We start from the raw sequence: 11786 nt of genomic DNA, 5'->3' as shown, positions 1-11786 counted from the left end.
AAATCACGCAACTCTGACTTTATATCACGCAATTCTGACTTTAAAATCACGCAATTCTGACTTTAAAATCACGCAACTCTGACTTTATATCACGCAATTCTGACTTTAAAATCACGCAATTCTGAATTTAAAATCACGCAACTCTGACTTTATATCACGCAATTCTGACTTTAAAATCACGCAATTCTGAATTTAAAATCACGCAACTCTGACTTTATATCACGCAATTCTGAATTTAAAATCACGCAACTCTGACTTTATATCACGCAATTGCAACTTCATATTTCACAAATCTGACTTTATAACATAATTGTTGTGACTATCACGCAATTCTGACTTTATATCACGCAATTGCGACTTTATATCACACAATTGCAACTTTTTATTTCACAAATCTGACTTTATAACATAATTGTGACTATTTAAAATCACGCAACTCTGACTTTATATCACGCAACTCTGACTTTATATCACGCAATTCTGACTTTAAAATCACGCAACTCTGACTTTAAAATCACGCAACTCTGACTTTATATCACGCAATTCTGACTTTATATCACGCAATTCTGACTTTATATCACGCAATTCTGAATTTAAAATCACGAAACTGACTTTATATCACGCAATTCTGACTTTAAAATCACGCAACTCTGACTTTATATCACGCAATTCTGACTTTAAAATCACGCAATTCTGACTTTAAAATCACGCAACTCTGACTTTATATCACGCAATTGCAACTTTATATTTCACAAATCTGACTTTATAACATAATTGTGACTATATCACGCAATTGCGACTTTATATCACACAATTGCGACTTTATATCACGCAATTGCGACTTTATATCACGCAATTGCGACGTTATATCACACAATTCTCATATAAACTTGCAATTGTGAGAAAAAAAGTCAGAATTGTGATTCTTTTTTATTTTTTATTCTGTGGCGGACACAAGCTTCCACAGTGAACAGACTTACAATGGACGGCCTGAAATATCTGAGGTGTCATTTAAAATATCTTGATGTTTCAAAAGATGAATGGAAGTGTTCAGAAAGACATGGGCTGTCCATCAGATGACCGCGCTGAACTACAGCGTTCAGTGACGCACATTAATGATCTCCTGAATCTGAAGCAGAAACACGGGCTCATGTACACATCACCGCAGCACATCTGATTTACAGTGTCTGATCATCAGCAACACAATCACAGGAACTCTCTGGAGGAACTGACTCGCCGTTTACCATGTTTTTACTTCTTTCTGTCCTGCGAGTCCGTGTAAGGCTCCTGATCCAGGGTTAGGGGTTTATGGGTAACACATCATGAGAGGCTCGACTGAGAGACGGTCCTCATTAACCCTAAAGCCTGGTGGATCATATTCTGATTCACACATTCATAATTCCTCTAATGATGAGCAAGATTGTACAGTCGTCCTCCTTCAGCTCCACGTGTCTTTCTGTGTCAAATCTGCCCTGATTTATCAACGAAACGCAAGAATAACTGTGATATTGTTAGTAATATTTCAGCTGGACTGAAGCAGGTTTACTTGATTATCATACATCATTTATAGAAAAATAATGAGTATCAAATATGATCATCAGGCTTTTGAGGAAGCTTTATTTGTTCATCTGTCAATCATCATTATATTGCATTGCATTATATGATTTAAAACTACAGAGCTTTGATCATAAAACTAAGCATTTAATATCATCATACTTAGACATTATTGGCAAATATTGATATTTATATGCATTTAATGTCAGTATCTGCTATAACGTTATAAAGATCTTATTGATTTACATCACAAGCATCAGAATTTCATATTTTTATCCATTTTAATATCAGCATTTGTAGCAAATTGCATATTTTTGCTCAGTTTGGGGAATAAATCTGAGCTGCTTTTCCTCCATATCCTCACTGTATCAGACGATATCAGCTATACACTTTTTTATAAATGGTTTCATATTGAAAGCATGAAAGTATTCATTACTTTAATGAGCTCATTGTTTCTGCCTTTAATTATTACATTGTTTAAATTAATAAATTTTTAACTAACTGTGATTTTGTACATTTGGGAAATGCATAACTTAGTTTCCTCTGATATCAGATCACTGTACACTGTAAAGTGGACTCATGCATTTCCTGTAAAGCTGCTTTGAAACGATGTGTATTGTGAAAAGCGCTGAATTGAATTAATAAAGTGTTCCACTATAGAAAGAATAGATGTGTCGGACTCGTCTCGTGTGTCAGGCTGTGCAGGGTTAATGAAGATCCCACAGGAATCTCTCATATCTCTGTTATCTCTCCACGGCTCGACAGAAGAGGAAGTTTTGCAGAGCGTCACTCGAAGCCTCAGAAGATAAACACACAATATATGAAGAACACAACTTTATTACAGCAGAACACACACACACACACACACACACACTGAGTGAACGTGGAGCCGCCCAGCGCTACCTGCAGGTTTACACCCCGATGGCTGGAGTTCACCGGGAGGTCAGGGCAGATGTGTGCCAGTTCTCTCGCTCTGCAGGAAAGCTGAATGGCTTCCGGCTCCGCATGGGGTCGGCCCGTGAGACAGGGTCACGATGTCTGAGGGGAAGCCGTCCTTCAGCAGGATCCCTCGCTCACGCTCGCAGTCCAGATCCGATATAAACCCGTACCAGTAGATGACCAGACCCGGACCGAACCTGCACACACACACACACACACACACACACACACACACACACACACACACGTTACGCTCATGAAGAACTTAACCATGTTTAAATACGGCAGGGAATCACCATTGTAATTTTTTTATCCAACTTTTAATGTTGTTTATGTGTGTATGTGGTGTTTTTAATCTGCTTTAAGACAAACCATGTGTAAATTCATAAGTCGACAGCATTGCTGAGTATTTCCTCCTTAAAACTGCAGTGAACCAAAGACAGTCTCAAAAACACGCTTTGAAATCGCTGGTGTTTCTGACGTCACAAACTACCTTGTAACCAATCAGATCAACGTGTGATCGTCAACCAGTGGATCTCTGAGCTGAGTGAGCGAGTGAGTGGAGGCGGGGCTCATTTGCATATTCATAGAACCGCACATACTAAATGAGGCAAGGGTGTCGAGTTACATTCAAGATATTTTAAGGCATGAAAAACATTTACCGTATTTTTCGGACTATAAGTCGCTCCGGAGTATAAGTCGCATCAGTCAAAAAATGCCTCATGAAGTGAAAAAAAACATATATAAGTCGCACTGGACTATAAGTCGCATTTATTTAGAAATTTATTTCACAAAATCCAAGACCAAGAACAGACATTTAATCAGGAAAGGCAAGTTATTCAACTACACAGTAGCACACAGAACAACAGGCTGAGTAGGTGTCCAGTATGTTAACGTAACACATTAACGCCCGTTTCACACATACTCCGTTTGTAGTGCGTATATTTTTCCGTACCCTTGTTAACAGGTCAGAGCTTTCACAATGCACGCGGTTGCAGTCCGTCGATCCGTTCCAGGTGCGGTGCGTATACAGCAGTGCAGCGATCGTTTCCGCACCGAGTCTATTTTTGCTGTGCTGCACGCGCTGAATTAAAGTGACAGCACACGGTTTGTGGTCAAAATGAATACAGATTGACCAGATTGACGTGAAAATGTAGTAATTTCATCATAAATGCATTTAATTAAATACTAGCCTACTATTTTTCACAGTCATCTTTTTACTTCAAGCGTTGGTAAATCAAGGAAAACTACAATTTACTTCAACAAGGCGACATAATGAACAACGCTCATCTCATTCGTGGAGGTGGAAAAACAAGTTATTTGTGACATGCAAGATTTATTGTATAAAGATTTAAATTATGCAAAAGAAAGGGTATGAGTCTGCTGTTTTTGTCAATTTTAAGTTTTAATTTAAAATGTATGCGATTTTAATATAAGTGCATGGTTAAATATTTTACCACTTGCTTGAGCAACTTAATATATAATTATATAGAAGTAATGCATTGAATAATAGTTTGTTTAAATTGTGTTTAAACGTGAATACGTCTATTAAAGAGTAGCCTATAGCCTACATATAAAGAGAATCGCAATGCTGACAAAAAACTTTTTCTTTTTTTTAAATAAAATTTGCTGATAACTTCTGGATTTGAAATACAATGTGTTTGGGGTTACAGCCGCGGGTCAGTTACGCACTGCAAACGCAGCTTATGTGAAAGCACTTTAGGCGTGCACCGCATATGCACCGCAACACGCACCGCACACGCACTGCACACGTTATTCAGCTACACAATAGCATAAAGAACAAATATCTGGGAGGCTGAATAAGCTAAATTAACATAAGCCAGCGAGTCCAACAAGCAAGTTACCAGTAAACAAGTTCACCAAGCTCCCGCGATCTCATTCCTCATCATTTTCTTCATCATCCGTGTCGCTTCTGAACAACTCCGCCAACTAGAGCGCCCCCTCGCGGCTGTAGACGGTAATGTTTTCTCTTGGTTCATCTCAGTCTGAATTAATTTTGATATATAAGTCGCACCTGACTATAAGTCGCAGGACCAGCCAAACTATGAAAAAAAGTGCGACTTATAGTCCGGAAAATACGGTACATATGTAATTTTGTTGTTCAAAGATGAGTTTTAAGGGATGAAATGATTGACTAAAGGGGGACTTTAACATCAGGTTAGTAATTTGTTAGTAATCCAATGACAACGACTAGCTGTTTAGTTCAGTTCTGCTCGTGCGGTCGAGAATGATCATGAGTGAGTCAGTGTAGAAGATGTGCTTGTCTAAACTGAAGAGTTGAAAATCTCAGTCTCACGCAGACTTCTGACTGTCAGCGTAACCTCTGACCCTCACTGGAAGATCCAATGGATTGGATTGTGCCGTATACAAGGTTTTGTTCTTCATTTCCGCCACATCTTTCACTTTTATCTACAGTACAGAGCCATATTTCAACCAGAATATAATATTCTTTATGTTTGTAGCAACATATTAATCACGACTTCAGATAACCCTCGATACGGTTTAAAAAAAAGAAAGAAAATCTGTATATTTACAATAATCTGGGGATTATAAACAAGATTATTTTGAAAAAGGGATAAAAACATGAGGGCATATATTCATTTTAATTGGATCTATTCCAGTATTTCCCAACAGTCGTTGCATAAACATAGCTCTGATGAGCCCGCATTGAGTTTACACCCAGGTTTATCACTGTAACATCAGACCGGATGACATACAGTCGTGCTCTTCTACTGACTGCTGGGTTTGGATGAGGTCAGAGGAATCTGAAGGAAAACAACAAGTTCATGGGCACATTGGACGTCATGGGGGTCTGAAAAGAGTTGAGAAGACGAGAGAACGAGCTTATAACAGCACCGGTGACGAAGGGTTCGGGGTTTAATACACGCGCTCGTAACCCGAGGGAGGCGTCCAAACACTGAAGGCAAAAACACAAAGGCCGCTGCATGTACTTCAATGCAAAGCTTCCATAAATAAAGGCATAAATGGACACAGGGCTCCAATTATAATAGAGGTCTATTATGTGGGCCACTGCTTCGCCACCTCAATCTGGCACAAGTATCGCTCGGGGGAAGTCGGTGATCTTCCAATAAACATCTAACTGCGTAACGAGTCAGTGAAATTGTTTGTGAAATGTAGCTAATTTGTGTGGCGTTGGCTTTGGAGAGAGTAGGACGCCGCTGAGACATGCTGCCATTAGCGTAACGAGCGCACGCTTCTGAGTTTAAAGCAGGTGCCATGCTGGTTAAAAAGGCATTTTAATGAGAGCGCAGCACTTAAGAACAAAAAGCTGAAAGGAGGTGCTGAGAGTGAGCCGGCGTTTGAGTGGCCTCCTCCCCGTCAATGCACACACATAATCACAGCGTAATTGAATAACTAATTACAGCTCTCTGTGGTGTCATCTCAGATCTCAGATCCTGCAGCTTCCAGAGCACACCTTTCTCCATCTAAACCCTTTCTCCATCTAAACACACTGAACCCTTTCTCCATCTAAACACACTGAACCCTTTCTCCATCTAAACACACTACACCAAACCCTTTCTCCATCTAAACACACCGAGCCCTTTCTCCATCTAAACACACCGAGCCCTTTCTCCATCTAAACACACCGAGCCCTTTCTCCATCTAAACACACCGAACCCTTTCTCCATCTAAACACACCGAACCCTTTCTCCATCTAAACACACTACACCAAACCCTTTCTCCATCTAAACACACCGAGCCCTTTCTCCATCTAAACACACCGAGCCCTTTCTCCATCTAAACACACCGAGCCCTTTCTCCATCTAAACACACCGAGCCCTTTCTCCATCTAAACACACCGAGCCCTTTCTCCATCTAAACACACCGAACCCTTTCTCCATCTAAACACACCGAACCCTTTCTCCATCTAAACACACCGAACCCTTTCTCCATCTAAACACACCGAGCCCTTTCTCCATCTAAACACACCGAGCCCTTTCTCCATCTAAACACACCGAGCCCTTTCTCCATCTAAACACACCGAGCCCTTTCTCCATCTAAACACACCGAACCCTTTCTCCATCTAAACACACTGAGCCCTTTCTCCAGCTAAACACACTGAGCCCTTTCTCCATCTAAACACACTGAACCCTTTCTCCATCTAAACACACTGCACCAAACCCTTTCTCCATCTAAACACACTGAACCCTTTCTCCATCTAAACACACCGAACCCTTTCTCCATCTAAACACACCGAACCCTTTCTCCATCTAAACACACCGAACCCTTTCTCCATCTAAACACACTGAACCCTTTCTCCATCTAAACACACCGAACCCTTTCTCCATCTAAACACACTGCACCGAACCCTTTCTCCATCTAAACACACTGCACCGAACCCTTTCTCCATCTAAACACACCGAACCCTTTCTCCATCTAAACACACCGAACCCTTTCTCCATCTAAACACACCTAACACTTTCTCCATCTAAACACACTGAACCCTTTCTCCATCTAAACACACTGCACCGAACCCTTTCTCCATCTAAACACACCGAACCCTTTCTCCATCTAAACACACCGAACCCTTTCTCCATCTAAACACACCGAACCCTTTCTCCATCTAAACACACCGAACCCTTTCTCCATCTAAACACACCGAACCCTTTCTCCATCTAAACACACCTAACACTTTCTCCATCTAAACACACTGAACCCTTTCTCCATCTAAACACACTGCACTGAACCCTTTCTCCATCTAAACACACTGAACCCTTTCTCCATCTAAACACACTGAACCCTTTCTCCATCTAAACACACTGAACCCTTTCTCCATCTAAACACACCGAAACCTTTCTCCATCTAAACACACTGCACTGAACCCTTTCTCCATCTAAACACACTGAACCCTTTCTCCATCTAAACACACTGCACCGAACCCTTTCTCCATCTAAACACACCGAACCCTTTCAACACACCGAACCCTTTCTCTATCTAAACACACCGAACCCTTTCTCCATCTAAACACACTGAACCCTTTCTCCATCTAAACACACCGAACCCTTTCTCCATCTAAACACACCGAACCCTTTCTCCATCTAAACACACCGAACCCTTTCTCCATCTAAACACACCGAACCCTTTCTCCATCTAAACACACCGAACCCTTTCTCCATCTAAACACACCGCACCCTTTCTCCATCTAAACACACTGAACCCTTTCTCCATCTAAACAGACTGAACCCTTTCTCCATCTAAACACACCGAACCCTTTCTCCATCTAAACACACCGAACCCTTTCTCCATCTAAACAGACTGAACCCTTTCTCCATCTAAACACACTGCACCCTTTCTCCATCTAAACACACTGCACCCTTTCTCCATCTAAACACACTGAACCCTTTCTCCATCTAAACAGACTGAACCCTTTCTCCATCTAAACACACCGAACCCTTTCTCCATCTAAACACACCGAACCCTTTCTCCATCTAAACACACCGAATCCTTTCTCCATCTAAACAGACTGAACCCTTTCTCCATCTAAACACACCGAACCCTTTCTCCATCTAAACACACCGAACCCTTTCTCCATCTAAACACACCGAACCCTTTCTCCATCTAAACACACCGAACCCTTTCTCCATCTAAACACACCGAACCCTTTCTCCATCTAAACACACCGAACCCTTTCTCCATCTAAACACACCGAACCCTTTCTCCATCTAAACACACCGAACCCTTTCTCCATCTAAACACACTGCACCCTTTCTCCATCTAAACACACTGAACCCTTTCTCCATCTAAACAGACTGAACCCTTTCTCCATCTAAACACACCGAACCCTTTCTCCATCTAAACACACCGAACCCTTTCTCCATCTAAACAGACTGAACCCTTTCTCCATCTAAACACACTGCACCCTTTCTCCATCTAAACAAACCTAACACTTTCTCCATCTAAACACACTGCACCAAACCCTTTCTCCATCTAAACACACTGCACCCTTTCTCCATCTAAACACACCTAACACTTTCTCCATCTAAACACACTGAACCCTTTCTCCATCTAAACACACTGCACCCTTTCTCCATCTAAACACACTGAACCCTTTCTCCATCTAAACAGACTGAACCCTTTCTCCATCTAAACACACCGAACCCTTTCTCCATCTAAACACACCGAACCCTTTCTCCATCTAAACACAACGAACCCTTTCTCCATCTCTAAACACACTGAACCCTTTCTCCATCTAAACACACCGAACACTTTCTCCATCTAAACACACCGAACACTTTCTCCATCTAAACACACCGAACCCTTTCTCCATCTAAACACACCGAACCCTTTCTCCATCTAAACACACCGAACCCTTTCTCCATCTAAACACACCTAACACTTTCTCCATCTAAACACACTGAACCCTTTCTCCATCTAAACACACTGCACCGAACCCTTTCTCCATCTAAACACACCAAACCCTTTCTCCATCTAAACACACCGAACCCTTTCTCCATCTAAACACACCGAACCCTTTCTCCATCTAAACACACCGAACCCTTTCTCCATCTAAACACACCGAACCCTTTCTCCATCTAAACACACCTAACACTTTCTCCATCTAAACACACTGAACCCTTTCTCCATCTAAACACACTGCACTGAACCCTTTCTCCATCTAAACACACTGAACCCTTTCTCCATCTAAACACACTGAACCCTTTCTCCATCTAAACACACTGAACCCTTTCTCCATCTAAACACACCGAAACCTTTCTCCATCTAAACACACTGCACTGAACCCTTTCTCCATCTAAACACACTGAACCCTTTCTCCATCTAAACACACTGCACCGAACCCTTTCTCCATCTAAACACACCGAACCCTTTCTCCATCTAAACACACTGAACCCTTTCTCCATCTAAACACACTGAACCCTTTCTCCATCTAAACACACCGAACCCTTTCTCCATCTAAACACACCGAACCCTTTCTCCATCTAAACACACCGAACCCTTTCTCCATCTAAACACACCGAACCCTTTCTCCATCTAAACACACTGCACCCTTTCTCCATCTAAACACACTGAACCCTTTCTCCATCTAAACAGACTGAACCCTTTCTCCATCTAAACACACCGAACCCTTTCTCCATCTAAACACACCGAACCCTTTCTCCATCTAAACACACCGAACCCTTTCTCCATCTAAACACACTGCACCAAACCCTTTCTCCATCTAAACACACTGCACCCTTTCTCCATCTAAACACACTGAACCCTTTCTCCATCTAAACACACCGAACCCTTTCTCCATCTAAACACACCGAACCCTTTCTCCATCTAAACAGACTGAACCCTTTCTCCATCTAAACACACCTAACACTTTCTCCATCTAAACACACTGCACCAAACCCTTTCTCCATCTAAACACACTGCACCCTTTCTCCATCTAAACACACCTAACACTTTCTCCATCTAAACACACTGAACCCTTTCTCCATCTAAACACACTGCACCCTTTCTCCATCTAAACACACTGAACCCTTTCTCCATCTAAACAGACTGAACCCTTTCTCCATCTAAACACACCGAACCCTTTCTCCATCTAAACACACCGAACCCTTTCTCCATCTAAACACAACGAACCCTTTCTCCATCTCTAAACACACTGAACCCTTTCTCCATCTAAACACACCGAACACTTTCTCCATCTAAACACACCGAACACTTTCTCCATCTAAACACACCGAACCCTTTCTCCATCTAAACACACCGAACCCTTTCTCCATCTAAACACACCGAACCCTTTCTCCATCTAAACACACCTAACACTTTCTCCATCTAAACACACTGAACCCTTTCTCCATCTAAACACACTGCACCGAACCCTTTCTCCATCTAAACACACCAAACCCTTTCTCCATCTAAACACACCGAACCCTTTCTCCATCTAAACACACCGAACCCTTTCTCCATCTAAACACACCGAACCCTTTCTCCATCTAAACACACCGAACCCTTTCTCCATCTAAACACACCTAACACTTTCTCCATCTAAACACACTGAACCCTTTCTCCATCTAAACACACTGCACTGAACCCTTTCTCCATCTAAACACACTGAACCCTTTCTCCATCTAAACACACTGAACCCTTTCTCCATCTAAACACACTGAACCCTTTCTCCATCTAAACACACCGAAACCTTTCTCCATCTAAACACACTGAACCCTTTCTCCATCTAAACACACTGAACCCTTTCTCCATCTAAACACACTGAACCCTTTCTCCATCTAAACACACCGAAACCTTTCTCCATCTAAACACACTGCACTGAACCCTTTCTCCATCTAAACACACTGAACCCTTTCTCCATCTAAACACACTGCACCGAACCCTTTCTCCATCTAAACACACCGAACCCTTTCTCCATCTAAACAGACTGAACCCTTTCTCCATCTAAACACACTGCACCCTTTCTCCATCTAAACACACCTAACACTTTCTCCATCTAAACACACTGCACCAAACCCTTTCTCCATCTAAACACACCTAACACTTTCTCCATCTAAACACACTGAACCCTTTCTCCATCTAAACACACTGAACCCTTTCTCCATCTAAACAGTCTGAACCCTTTCTCCATCTAAACACACCGAACCCTTTCTCCATCTAAACACACCGAACCCTTTCTCCATCTAAACACACCGAACCCTTTCTCCATCTAAACACACCGAACCCTTTCTCCATCTCTAAACACACCGAACCCTTTCTCCATCTAAACACACCGAACCCTTTCTCCATCTAAACACACCGAACCCTTTCTCCATCTAAACACACCGAACCCTTTCTCCATCTAAACACACCGAACCCTTTCTCCATCTAAACACACCGAACCCTTTCTCCATCTAAACAGACCGAACCCTTTCTCCATCTAAACAGAGCGAACCCTTTCTCCATCTAAACACACCGAACCCTTTCTCCATCTAAACACACCGAACCCTTTCTCCATCTAAACACACCGAACCCTTTCTCCATCTAAACACACCGAACCCTTTCTCCATCTAAACACACCGAACCCTTTCTCCATCTAAACACACCGAACCCTTTCTCCATCTAAACACACCGAACCCTTTCTCCATCTAAACACACCGAGCCCTTTCTCCATCTAAACACACTGCACTGAACCCTTTCTCCATCTAAACGCACTGCACTGAACCCTTTCTCCTGAATCCTTTCTCCATCTAAACACACTGCAGGGGCGGGGTTTAAGAGCAACGAATGACTGAAGAATCGTGCATACGTCACCA

The 11786-nt window shown here is 42.1% G+C and overlaps 1 protein-coding gene across 7 annotated transcripts in view; it reads right to left on the bottom strand.

The window, feature by feature from the left end:
* Positions 1 to 1589: 1589 nt before the first annotated feature.
* The window catches only part of cdin1 (CDAN1 interacting nuclease 1), a 109035-nt gene continuing 98838 nt past the window's right edge, over positions 1590 to 11786 (bottom strand). For 6 of the 7 annotated variants that reach the window (XM_082143600.1, XM_082143596.1, XM_082143599.1 and 3 more), the window contains one exon: positions 1590 to 2690. In XM_082143600.1, the coding sequence (XP_081999726.1) occupies positions 2498 to 2690 (193 nt within the window). In that variant the 3' untranslated portion in view covers positions 1590 to 2497. The remainder of the gene's footprint in view (positions 2691 to 11786) is intronic. The other variant, XM_082143597.1, reaches the window with a different exon arrangement.

The sequence above is a fragment of the Leuciscus leuciscus genome (assembly GCF_965113295.1).
Source record: "Leuciscus leuciscus genome assembly, chromosome: 17".
Classification (NCBI taxonomy): domain Eukaryota; kingdom Metazoa; phylum Chordata; class Actinopteri; order Cypriniformes; family Leuciscidae; genus Leuciscus; species Leuciscus leuciscus.
This window is presented reverse-complemented; position numbering and strand designations above follow the sequence as displayed.